Consider the following 13,302-nt stretch of genomic DNA (forward strand, 5'->3'; position numbering starts at 1 on the left):
AAGATAATCAGATTTTTGGGAATTGGATAGCACCCAAAATACAGGAGGCATCTCAAAAAGTCAGGAGATGTCCACATCTGAGCTGCACTGGCGGATATGTTTCCAGGGTGTGTGGCCACGCCTGCGGTGTCTGCTGGGTGCTTCGGTTCTTTTTCCTTTTCTTTTTTTAAGTCTTCAGCCTGGGAAATGTTTATTGATTTTAGGAAGAGAGGAAAGTGGGGAGAGGCGGGTGGAGAGAAACATCAACGGACTGTCTCCCGTGCACGACCCCAGCATGTGCCCTGACCGGAATCAAACCTGCAACCTTCTGGTGTACAGGACGACGCGCCAGCCGGCAGAGCCGCCCGGCCAGGCTGGGTTTCAGACGCGGCAAGTGCCTGTCGTTGGGACTGGCCGGCCACACGGACCCGGCTGTGCGCTCAGCCGCTGCACACGAAGGACGGAATCACACAGCCTGGCAGGTAACGGCTCTCACCCTGGCCCCGGTCCGCCCGCTTCCTTGACGAAGGTCAGGCGTGGAGGGGGTCTGCTTCCGCCCTGACCTGCCCGGTGTTCCTGCTGCAGACCCCCTCGCCCCGGCCAGCCGCGGGGGCTGCGGAGACGGGCGCCATGTGCTCGCAGCGCCGGGACTGCTCTCCGGCACGGGAGGGCTCAGGAGCCTGCTCTTCCTCCAAGATTTTTACAACTGTTTTCACTCTCAGATTTTTGAGTCTCCAGCAGCCAGTGCGGAGCTCCCGTGCCAATGACAGCACATGGCGGAGGCCTCCCGTTCCAAACACCCTCTGCACTTGAGACCCGCCGCCTTGCAGCCCCCCGGCGGCAGAGGTGGGGCACGCACCCTCAGGAGCTCTGGCCTCCCCGGCCCTGGCTCCAGCACAGGCTGCGGCGGGAGAGCCCGGCCTGCCTGTGTCCCGGCCCACACACTGCCACCTGCTGGCCGCGTGGTTCCCTCTGATGCCTGTCAGCACCGGGCACCGAGCCACCTGCCGGCAAGCTGTCCCGCTGCTGTGGCCGCCCTCCCCTGTGGGCCTCGCCGCTGGCCTCCGGGTGCTGGAGGTAAGAACAGCACCCCTGTGTGAGGACGTGTGAGACCAGCTCACGTGTGATGACGTGGACGAGGTCCTCACAGAGAGCCTAAAGCACAGCGGGAGCTAGACCACGGTCGGGCCACCACCGTTACTTTTCCTGCCCTTGGTCCCTGCTGACTGAGCCTTTGCTGCCCGGAAGGGCTTTCGCCAGTGAGTGGGCTCCTGCGTGTAACCGGACCGGTACAGTTCGATCACCACTGACCAGAATGGACCAGCTTTGCCCTGTCTGCCCCTGTCCTGGAAAGAATTTACAAGGGACCCTTTCACCCCGTCTAGTCTCTGTCCTCTGAGCTGACCAACACCAATGCTGTCCCCAGAATGCGCATTCTGCAGAGCCATAAAAGCAACGTTGCAAGCGGGACCTTCCACGGGTGGATCCCTGCCACTGTATGGGACCTTGTACCCCTCCATCTGCCCCTTCAAGGGCCCGCCCTCTTGTATTTGGGGGACAGAAAGTACCTGTTACAACATAATATTGAAGGATTTTAAAGGACTGAAACATATTCATCTTTGAATGTCTTATGGCCAAGAAAATCATTTGCACATAAACACAAAGTCAGTTTCCCTTCGTCATGAACTGAAATCTGTCCCCTAAATTCACACGTTGGAGTCTCGACCCCCAGGACCTCCGACCGCAATGGCATGTGGAGGTGATTAAGCCAGCGGGACTGGCTTTCCTATAAACGAGGAAGAGACCGCAGGGGAACGGGGACACGCCCACACGTGTGGCCACTTGAGGGCCCGGTGAGAAGGGGGCCGTCTACATGCCAAGAGAAAAGGCCTCAGGAGAAACCAGCCCTGCTCAGGGCTCTGTGCCCAGTTCCAGTGTGTGTGTGGGGGGCGTGGGGACAGGTCACGGGGACAGGAGACGGTGCCGTGGGTGGGCTCGCTGGAGGTCCCGTCCGCAGGGGCCCCTGCCCCCTGCTCCGAGACGAACTCGTTATGTGAGTCACCGCCGGGAGGGCGTGACACTGAACACGCACAGGGGCCATCCGGGCAGCCTGCGTCCTGGGTATTGAAACGGCTCATCACGCCGAAGCAGAGAGACAGGACCCACGGGGCGGGGGGCACTGCACAGCCCCCGGAGGCAGTCAGACTGCCCCCTCTAACCAAGGCGTGCAGTGGGTGCTGGGAAGAAGCTCCACTTTTCTCTGCGGGGAAACTGAGTCAGCATGCCCACAGCGGGGGACTTGGAGCTCTGCTTCAGCGGTGGGGGCGAGGGGAAAGGGCATCGGTTTTGACAGGACGTCGCTTGTTGCTTGCTGCTTGGGACAAGAAAGTGGGGGAGGGGCCCACTGTGGGGAGAGGGTGCTTGAAATGTCTGTCATTCCCATGAAACTTCTGGACTTTCCACAGAAAGGGGCATTCCCAGCTGCCCGGACACAACACACAGAAGAAACCAGAGGGTCTGCCAGCGCTAGACCCCGGGAGGGAGACCTCTTCCTGTCCGGGCCAGGAGGAGGGACCCGCTGGGCTGCGGGGTCGCAGGGGTGACCGGCATCCACTCAGCTCCTCCGGAGCAGGGACGTGCCCTTGAGGTTCCACCCGGCAGCTGCACCGAAATGCCACCCCTGCCCTGGTCTTGACCTTCCCAGGAGGAGTTGGCACACGAAGTGGAAGGAAGTGCGGCCCTCCCTCCGTATCCACAGCAGTGACGCGTGTTGTCCAAGGTGACAGGGAGCAGGACAACGGCAGCCCCGCCTGGGGTCCCGGCGGCTGGTGTGGGGGTGCGGCTTGAAGGATGTGGAGCCCTTGGGGACGCAGGAGCCCCGCCTGGGTGCCGACAGCCTCTTCTTCACCGCGGCTTGTATTTGCCTCTGACAAAGTCACAGGGAACGTGTCCCCTCTCCAGACCCAGCCGTGTCTCATCTGTCCTCCCTCTGCAGGGGAAGAAGGGACTGTCCCAGCTGCCCTGCTTGAGGGCAGCATCCGGCAGTGCCCAGTGGGACAGGGGGTCCGGAGCCAGTGGGCTGTCATCGGCTGCGTGCCCCTCTGGCTGGTGACAGACTCAGTTTCCCCAGCTCAGCTGGAGAATGGGCAGCATCCTCAGCTGTAGGGCTATTTCAGGCCATTTACTTTTGCAAATGTTGACAAAGTGTGATGTCCTGTGTGTGTTCTTTGGAAGACGTGTGGCTCCGGGACGTCAGGAGACCAAACTGACTGAGGACCTAAAAGGGCGTGCAGAGAGCGAGGGACAGACACTGGGCCGCAGAACTGCCCTGATGACAGGCAGGAGGGGGGGCCTCCGGGAGGAGAGCAGCACTTTGCCGGCACGTCCGCCTGCGCCACCGCCGTGTGAGGCCCATGCGCCCACATCACTGCGGATGGGACGCGTGCTCAGGGACGACTCCAGCCTCCGGCCACGCCCGCTGCCCCGTCCCTCCCTGGGCCTTCAGGATTCAGCACGGCTCTCGGCATCTCTGCCTTGCGCCCCATCTTGCTCTTCTTCACCACGGGCAGCGGGAAGCGACAGCCGCGGCCCAGGTTCCGAGGGAGGGCGGCCACACCCCAGGGTCCCTGTCCTGTCCGGGGCAGCACAGAGACGGTGCTATGGCTGCCTCTAGCTCAGGCGTCCAGAGGACCCCTGCCTGTCACGGGCTCACAGGCAGCTTCTCCCTTAGGGACAAGCAGACGCCACAGGGGTCTTCCAGACTTGCCTTCCTTTTGACGGTGGCTCCCTGAGCAAAGGAATTCATCAGCCATTTGCATGTAAATCCTGAAATTGGTGTTTTTCACTTTGAGAGGATCCCCCCATGTCCCTGGGGGCAGGTCACTGAGACTTGGTGGACAAAGTGGGATCTGACTCAAGCTCAGGTGCAGCAAGAATTCCAGCTGTCACTCGGGGCCGAGGACAGGCAGCGGGCCACCTCAGCACAGGGAGAGGCCAGTGCGCAACTCCCAGGCGCAAGACGAAGAGTCCGCGTCCCCTCCCATGAGCCACCCGTGGGTCCCGGCGAGAAGGGGGAGCCATTTATTTATCTCAGTGGAACTTCAGGTCTCAGCTAATTGTATGTAACCATTATTACATAGCACGGACGCCTCCATTTTAGGTGACTTTTCTGCTGAAGAAACTCTCTCGATCTGTGGAAAATATTTATACTGAGCAGACCCTCTCTCCCCTGTGATCGGTCCAAATTCAGAGCAGGGGGGTCACAGTCTATGGAGCAGCGGTTCTCAAAGCGGGGTTCCCCGGGAACCTGCTGCGACGCCAGTTCTCAGGCTCCACCCCCGACCTACTGACCCCAGAATCTCAGCGTGCAGCCAGGGAAGGTGAGGGGTGATTCTGACACCCCTCGGGTTCTAAACATACTGACTTAGCACACGCTGCCCTAATGCCTATCCTCCATCACTCCCAGAGGAGTGTGGCGAACAGCTAAAACCACACTTGGCATCCTGAGAAGGGAGAGGGAGTCCAGCCCCGGAGGCTCCTGCTGCCCCCAGAAAGGTGACGTCACCTGTCCCCTGTTCGATCCGTTTCTCTGCTAGCAGGCTCGCTTGCACGAGGACGGCACTCATGTCTCTCACTGGAAAGGATCTTGGAAAAGTGCTTTTAGAAATAACAAAAACATGCCCTGGCCGGGCGGCCCTGATGGTTGGAGCATCGGCCTGTGCACCAAAAGGCCGCAGGTTCGATCCCCAGTTGGGACACGGACGGGAGGCCACCGATCGAAGTTTCTCTCTCACATGGATGCCTCTTCCTCTTTCTCTTTCCCTTCCTCTCTCTCTTTAGAAAACAATAAACGGATCCTTGGGTGAGGATTAAAAAAACAACCAGCAGCGATGCTCAAACACGAGTATATAATAGGTAACTGTTACTAATAGAAGGATGACATTTCTTAAAAAGTTTCACATGAACTGGAAGACAGCTAAAATTACTCGCCTGTATGACCCGAAGAAGCACATACTGAATTTTTAATACCAGATAATAAGAAACAAGTCTGTCAGTCGAGCTGAGCATTCTCACTTTCTTATTCAGGAGTCATGTCCTTGGAAATAACCCTTCTCTCCTTCAGGACGTCAGTGTTGGTGACAGTCGCACAGAAATCAGGCCTCCAAACAAATGCCCTTTTTTCCAGGGAAGGAAGTTCATGGAGACGGAGCTGACAGTCTTCCCTGACAGTGACGACAATACATTTTGGGTCCCTTTCCCAGAAATCAGTAAATAACACAATAGCTTTCACTTAAAAAGAAAAAAACAAACAAACATATTCATAGCAAATGCTTAAATCAGATCCATATGCCATTCATATGCTTAAGAAAAGGAGATAGTTTCGTGAGCCAATTTTCCCACTCATTCTGTGCCAAACGAAACAGATTTCAGCACGAAGCATTTGATGCCTGAAAGGAAACTCTGTTCCCTCCGCAGGGTCGGGAGCACGATTTATTTTTCATTCAGAATTCCCGCTCCTCTACTCACTGTACTTCTTCCCACTCGAGCAGAGTTTATCTACTCTAAGAGTATTAAAATCCGGAGAAGACGGAAGGAATGTTTCACGTGCTGATAAGCTTTTGTGTCTCCATCCCACGTACACGTGCTTCATGTGTGTGCTTCTGTGCATGTGCGGCATCTCTCCAGGAAGCTGGGACCCAGGGCCTGGGAACAGTCTCAGCTTCCAGGAGGTACTGCGTCCTCAGCTCCACGCTGCAGGTCGGCCCCAAGTCTCAGGACGCCTGTCACGCAGGTCCTGCTGCCGGGCACGCGCTGGTCCACGTACCCAGGAGAGCGCAGCTTCTAAGCCAGCCAGGAGCACCATCCCATCCTGGCCACGCCTACCCGACCAAGGATGAGTTGGAAAGTAAAGGCTGTTCCCAGTTTTCATTGGGTCACATGCCAAGCCATGAAAGGAGGACTTACTGTCAAAGAGTGGCTGTCCCCCCAAAAAGTGAGGGTTTGGTATTTCAATTCAGGTTTCCCTGAGGCCCTGGCAGGCACACGAAGGAGACACAGGTGCTTCCCGTCAACATGTAAGGACAGCCCCTTGCCCTGAAGGTCAACATGAGAAAGGGGGCTCCCCAGACAATGTGATATCATGTGGAGCAACATATGTGCGCACATTTCTGCCTGGCTGTGAACCGGAGTGACGGGGACACCCCTGGGCTCTCAGAGTCCGGGCCCCTCACGCTGTCCTAACTGTGCCACCGTCCCAGGACGCAGTCGGGACGATGCCCTGCACGTTAGTGCTAACCAGGGAGGGACGCCGACCCACGGCGCAGGGCTGTCGGGACCGCACGCACGGCAACAGCGGCGCAGCCCCCACAGCGAGAGCCGTGGGGCGGCTCCCCTTTACTTCCAGATAAAGCGAATCCTCATCGCTGACGGCCTCCTTGCTAAAGCCACAGACTGGCGGGGTTAGCGTGCACACAGGAAGGCCCAAAGAATTCGCCGGGTCATGTGAAGGGCAGTAACTTTCCTGCTGTGTCTCCTCAGGCAAGGGAAACAAAGGAAAAACGAGCCTGAAATTACATCAGACTCAAAAGGTTTTGCACAGCAAAGGAAACCATCAACAAAACAAAGAGACAAGCTACTGGGCAGGAGAACATATTCCCAGATAATACATCTGATAAGGGGTGAATATCCAAAATTTATAAAGAACTCATACAACTCAACACCAAAGAAACAACAATCCAATTAAAAAATGGGCAAAGGCCCTGAACAGACACTTCTGCAAAGAGGACACACAGATGCCAAGAGACACGATGCTCAACAGCACTAATCATCAGAGAAATGCAACTGAAAACCACAATGAGGTATCACTTCACACCGATGATAATGGCCATCATCAATAAATCAACAAGTAAGTGTTGGCGAGGACGTGGAGAAGAGGGAACCCTCGTGCCCTGCTGGTGGGAACGCAGACTGGAGCAGCCGCTCTGGGAAACAGGATGGAGATTCCTCAAAGATTAAAAATGGAGCTGCTTTAAGACTTAGTGATCTCTCTTCTGGGAATGTCCCCAGAGAAACCTGGAACACCGATTTGAAAGAACCCAAGCAGCCCTGTGTTCACTGCAGCATTATTTACAATCGCTAAGAACTGGAAGCAGCCCAAGTGCCCATCAGTGGACGAGCGGATGGAAGAGCCGTGTTGCACAGACACACAATGGGATAAAATTTTAGCCTTCGCAGCAGCAGGGATGCACCTAGATGGAACGACGCTAAGTGAAATGAGCTGGTCAGAGAAAGACAAATACCAGATGGTTTCACTTCCAGGTGGCATCTAAAGAACAAAATAAATGAATGAACAGAAGAGAAACAGACTCGCAGACACAGAGCACGGGCTGATGGCTGCCGGCGGGGAGAGGGGCTGGGGCTGGTGAAAAGTGTGATGGGATTAAGGAGCACAGATTGGTGGTCACAAAACAGCCCCAGGGATGGAAAGCACAGCATAAGGAAGAGTCAGTCATATTGTGGTAAGTCTACGGGGAACACCGTACACCTGGAACCAATATATAATAAAAAACGCATCATAAAACGATCAGATAACCCTTGAAGTTACAGGACAATTAAAAAAAAAAAAATCAAATGCATTGTTAAAAAAAAAGAAAGAAGGGGAGCTCCCTGGTCCCAGGAGCTGCCATCCCTACCTTTTCCGATGCCTTGTCTTGCGCAGGGGGCCCCAACCCAGGCTGGGAGGGCGGAGGAGGCGCCCGGCGCTTCTTCATGTCTGACTTGCTGGACACCCCTGAGATGTTGCTCAGCGAGAGGGATGGGCCCAACGTGACGGAACGGGAGTTCACGGACGGGGAGCTGGGTGTTGTCAAACAGCCCTGGAGGGGAGACACAGACACATCTCATCACTGGGACAGGCCTTCTCTCCACGATGCTCAGCCCCTCCGCTCCCCACCGAACACCAGGCCAAGCCGTCCACCCCGGTTCCTGACGTCACCATCCGCACAGGCGGGCTGGACCAGCCTGGGCAAAACTCGCACGTGCACTTTTCTGGGAAAACCATCGCAGAAGACATTACAAGGCCTGCTGTAAGCTCTGGAATCAACCCGAGTGCCCACCAGCGACGAGGGGTTAAAGAAGCTGTGGTACGTACGCACAAGGGAATACTACTCGGCCGTAAAAAAGGAGGCAACCTTGCCCTTTGCCACAGTATGAAGGACCCTAGAGGGTATTATGCTACGTGAAATAGTCAGAGAAAGACAAGTACATGTTTTCTTAATCATAAACAGAACAGTAGATTTTTATTTCATTTATTTATTTTATCCTCGCTTGAGGATCTGCTGAGAGAGAGGAAGGAGGGGAGGGAGAGAGGGCGGGAGAGAGAGAGAGAGAGAGAGAGAGAGAGAGAGAGAGAGAGAGAGAGAGAGAGAGAGAGGGAGAGAAACATCAATGGGTTGCCTCCCGCACGCACCCCGACCAGGAATCGAACCCACGACCTTTTGGTGCATTGGATGACGCTCCAACCAACTGGACGACCTGCCTGGCCGGGGCCATGGCAGACTTTTGACACCTCTCGGAAGTACACTGACCAGCTAGAACCATGTCACGTTCTTGGCCAAGCTCCAGGTATGAATCGTCCTCCTTAAACCTGCACCACGTCATCAGTGAGCTCTGAGGCGCGGAGACATGGAGGAACCGACTGGGAAGGCGCAGTCCTCACGGCCCTGAAAGTGCTCCACGGCTAACAGGAGCGCCGAGGCTCCTTCCAACTTCCACACGTGGGGACCAAGTGACCGTGGAGTCTAAATAGCAAGCCGGGCAGACTTTCTCTGACCACGGAATGCAGCCCCGCACATAGGCGCACAGGAAGTGTGGGCCACCGGAGACACCAACGGTGTGACATCTCCACCCGGGGGCCCACTAAAGGGCACGTCCACGCCTTCGAGTCCGCTCTCCCTCGGGTCTGCTTAACAGAATCCCAGGCGTTTGTGCAGAAGGAGCATTTCGAGGACCGGCGCGCTCATTTCAGACAAGAAACAAGACCGAGCCCGGCCCCACCTGCGGCCCTTCTCTCGGCCCTGACCCCGTCCTCCCCAGCAGGGCCCCCGAAGGCTGCACGGTGTGCCAGGCCATGCTTCCTTGCGGGGCGCGGGGCAGCCTGTGGTCCTCTGCCTTGTCCGTCAGCTGTACATCCCTGACGGAAACGGCTGAGGATGTCCAGGAAGGAGCCTGACACCCAGAAAATTCATCAAGGGCTCCATAGGCTCCCGTGGAAAAATGGAAAGAAAAAGGTATAAATGCATCTCCCAGCCCTTGAGTTCTGCAGGCAGCAGGCCTGTGACTAAGAGGGCCAGTCTTTGCCAAGGGAACGCTGTACAATACTTTCCTCTGCCTTCCATCCATCCCCATAGCAACCATGAGGACCCCAGGAGGCAGAACTCGGGGGACTTAACAGACAGGGACCAGAGGAGGGCTAGCCCAGGTTGGGAGCTGTGCAGGGCTTTCCCTGGATGTCTGGCTCACTCACCTGCAGCCCCCCACACAAAAGGGTGCAGACACAAGTTATGGAGGTTTGTCAAAGCTTCTGGAACACGAGGGAGAAGCCCCACCATGCCGGCCGGCACCGCTGTGTCTGAAATCCGTAAGCCTACTGTTCACGACACTTCACACCCCTGACGCCGCCCGCTGCTCTGCACGCCACCCTGTCTAGACTGGGGACTGGAACGTCCCAGTCCTCGTGCCCGAGATGCGGGTGTCTGATGGATCTCCCCGCACCTCCGGGAATTCGCCCCGTCCTCGGAGTGCCCTGTGCGGCTTCTGCCGGTCTGTGCCGAACGGCCCTTTAGCAGCGCCTCACAGGTTGTCCGATGTTTCTAGACGCCAGGTTTGGTTCTGCGGTGCCTCTGCCCTGGTGGCATGCCGACGTCTGGGGCTGTCACCTCCTCGAGGGGGGGGGCTGGGCCTTGGTGCTCCTGAACAGCACCTGCCAGGCCCTCAGAGGCAAGACCGACCATGGGAATGTCTCCCCTGGGACACAGGGAAGTCCAGTTCCGTCCAAGGTGTTGCCAGCACATCCCGTGTTTCTGTCACATTGGAGGTGCCCCGGGTGGGCAGCCTCCTTCTCCCGGAGAAGGACCTCGCGAGGGCCACCGCGACGTGACCGGAGGCCCAGAGCACACCCTGACCCAGGCCCCTGGGACCACTGCCCGTCCTTGGTGTCTCTGGAACATAACTGCACATTGACCCAGTGGGGATTTTCAGCTCAAATCTGCTCAGAGCAGCCCGCAAGCATCCCCTGTCCCCCAGCTCACCATGCACCGGCGGCCAATTCCGGGCCCCTCAGCCCTGCCCCTCGACCCCGATGCTCTGCGGGATTTCTCCCCCTTTGGCTCACACTCCCCGGTGGCCCACAGGTACCTAGTCTCCCTCCTGTGCTCCTTCTTTCCCCACGGGCTGCACTTGTGCGCAGAACGCAGAAAACAACCCACGGGATAATTTGGGTGGAAAGTATCATCCAATATCGCATGTCCTTTAAAATGCCGACTCCCATCAACATGAAATAACACGGAAAACCAGAGCGCCATGCACACAGATTGGAGCTGGGACCGCCTGGCCCAGGGCCCATCACCCAGGCCCGGGACCGTCCTGCCGCAAAGGGACAGAGCTCAGGAGGGGCTGCCGGGCGCTGGGAGGGCATCTTGGCTTCGCACGGCCTGGCCTGGGTTCCCTGCTGCCAGGAGGAGCTGCCCCACCAGGCATGGCCCCCGAATCCAAAGCGGCTTCCCACGCACGTGAATGGCGGGCCAGGTGTGCTTGGACAGGTGTCTGCTCTCAGGCTTGCCCTGCCACCTGCCCGTGGCTGGTGGGGTGGCGGGCAGCTGGCCTGGGCGCAGGGCATTTGCATTTCATGCCTGAAGCAACACCTCTCCGGAGCCCCCACGCAGGTGATCTTCAGGGGGACGGACCCCGGGAATCCTCTGAGAAGCCACCCAGGCACCGAAACCCCCACCCCACAAGCAGGCTTCCTTTCTGTTGTGAGGAACTTCCTACTCACCTGCGGCTTGAGACGAACCCCCGCCCCCCACCCAGCCTGTGCTGGGGCTTCACCCCCTCACACAGCCTCCTCTTTGGGGGGCGTCCTGGCTGCCACAGGGGACAAGGGACGCCCCCGGAGGAGCCCACCGCAGTGACACAGCTGCCTCCTCTCGGCCCATCACCAGCAGGAGACAGAAGCTCGCTCCAGTCTCCCAGTGCGGGCGACCTCGCGCCTTAATAATAATATGTGGCTGCTGGTTTCCTCTTAGGGCTGCCCTTTAAAGAGTACGGCTGATAATTAACTACAGAGTTACAAGAGAGGCCGCAAATAAATCTCAAATCACTAGACTGAGTATAAGAACGAGTGATATGTTCGTGCCAAAACAAATGTAAATGTAAACTTTTAAATTTAATCAAAAATTAATGTATTCATATGAATTAGTATTTTATTAGTCAAATGGTCACTTCAGGGATTTCATTAGCACCCCTCCTCTGGGAGTGGCCCAGGGCTGGGCCAGGGGGTATCATTAGTGTCTGGCCGCCGGCACACCCCCAGGCCGCCCCTGTCCTTGACCTCCATGCATGGGGCCAGCAGCTCAAGGAGAGGAGGGGCACTAACAACCCCCCGCTGTCACCCGAACTGTGGAACCTCAGCTCCTATTCTGAAATGCTCCCCTCTGTCTCTTCCAAGGAGACTTTATTCAAAATCTCTGTATCGAAAGTGAGCACTGGCCTGGGCTACACGTGTCCGCATTAACAACGGCTTCGTCCTCCGTGGAGCCTGGCTCTGCTCTCACGAAACGTGTGTCTTCAGTGCAGGACACAGAGTATTATGAAAGCGTGGGATCAGAAATCCCCTCTCATGGGCCTGGCTCATCCCACGGGCCGATGGGCGCCGTCCTCGGGGTCTGCGCACGCGCGGTGTGGGGGTCCAGTCCTGAGAATGTGACTAACGATCGTGACACGGATAACAGCGATGACACAGAAAGTCACGCTTGCCCTGGACGTGGCAAAGGGGGTCGGGGGGGGGGTGTGCGGTGTGGAAACAGCGGAATCAGCTCAGAGGACTGGAAAGAGGGGGAGAAAACCTCACGCCAGAGTCGCCGAACGCACAGTATCTGGAAAACTCAGGACGGCTGGTTCCCTTGCTCATAAGAAGACCGCAGGGAGCGGTCTTGGGGTCACTTGCTGCAGATTTCGGCCCCGTTCCCCACCCACTGAGGGATGCCCAGAAGCTGGTACCCAGGGCGGCTCGTGCCGGACTGCGGCCATCAGTGAGCGTCTGACCCAGCGGAACATCACGGCTGCTTCATGATATCGTAGCCCCGGGCTGCGAGTGGCTTAGGATCTGCTCTAGGTCCCACGGGAATGACGCAGGGAGGAGGGCCCGGGCCACCGTCTGCCTGGCTCCCTGCACCCACCCAGGATGCCCACCACACCCAGAAAGGAATGTTGGGGAGATTCAAATGCAGGTGCAAATCCTGTTCTTCCTCCTGCAAATCCCCGCAGTTCCCAAGGCCTAAGCTGCACAGGGCCCTGCATTTACAGTTCGCTTCTACCTTCTGCTATAACCCCGGGAAACCACACGGACAACGTAAGACAGAATCCGTTACGCCAAAAGAAAACAATACCAAAGTCGATCCACATAGAAAATGCCGCTAAATATGTATCCTTACAGTGGAACCAAAATACCAACATGTATGTATTACATAATACAGATACAGCTCTGAGCCAAGGAGGCAAACCCATTCCTTTACCTTCTCATCGATCTCGGTTTTCCTGCCTTTTCCATCTCCTGGAAATGCCGCCACGGCCGTCACGGCCCAGATTCACCGAGTCTCTCAGCCTGCAGCTCAGGGCCCAACGGCCTGGTGTCGGTCCTGAACCTGATCGCAGAGTCTCTCCGAAAGGAGACACCAGGGTCCCCAGCAGCCACCCCGCCGGAAGCGTCACCGTGTGAGGCTTTATTAAAGAGCATCATCTGGAAGAGTGACTCTTGCGATGTAATTATAGACCCACCATCTGTCATCTGGGGCAGCGACCGTCCTCAGCCACGTGAAGGTGGCCTCGTTCTGAGCACGTGATGAAAAGGAAGCTCTGATCCTTGTCACCCCAGACGGAGGGTCAGTTACTGAGAACCTGTAAGTCATCTGTGGTCTGTTTCTGAATACACATGTTTCCAACCTGGAGTCATTAAAAACTGCCCTGGGCATGTATGCAGACATGTGCACACACACGCACACACGCACACCTGACAATGATCAGGAGAACCCCACGTGGCTGGGACGTCCC

The 13,302-nt window shown here is 56.9% G+C and overlaps 1 protein-coding gene across 1 annotated transcript in view; it reads right to left on the bottom strand.

The window, feature by feature from the left end:
* COBL (cordon-bleu WH2 repeat protein) overlaps positions 1–13,302 on the bottom strand; it is a 123,593-nt gene that overhangs the window by 46,866 nt on the left and 63,425 nt on the right. The window contains exon 8 of the mRNA XM_090287001.1: positions 7,671–7,853. Within this exon, the coding sequence (XP_090143127.1) occupies positions 7,671–7,853 (183 nt within the window). The remainder of the gene's footprint in view (positions 1–7,670; positions 7,854–13,302) is intronic.

This window comes from Furipterus horrens, unplaced genomic scaffold (assembly GCF_987537825.1).
Source record: "Furipterus horrens unplaced genomic scaffold, mFurHor1.1.pri manual_scaffold_9, whole genome shotgun sequence".
In the NCBI taxonomy this organism is placed as follows: Eukaryota; Metazoa; Chordata; class Mammalia; order Chiroptera; family Furipteridae; genus Furipterus; species Furipterus horrens.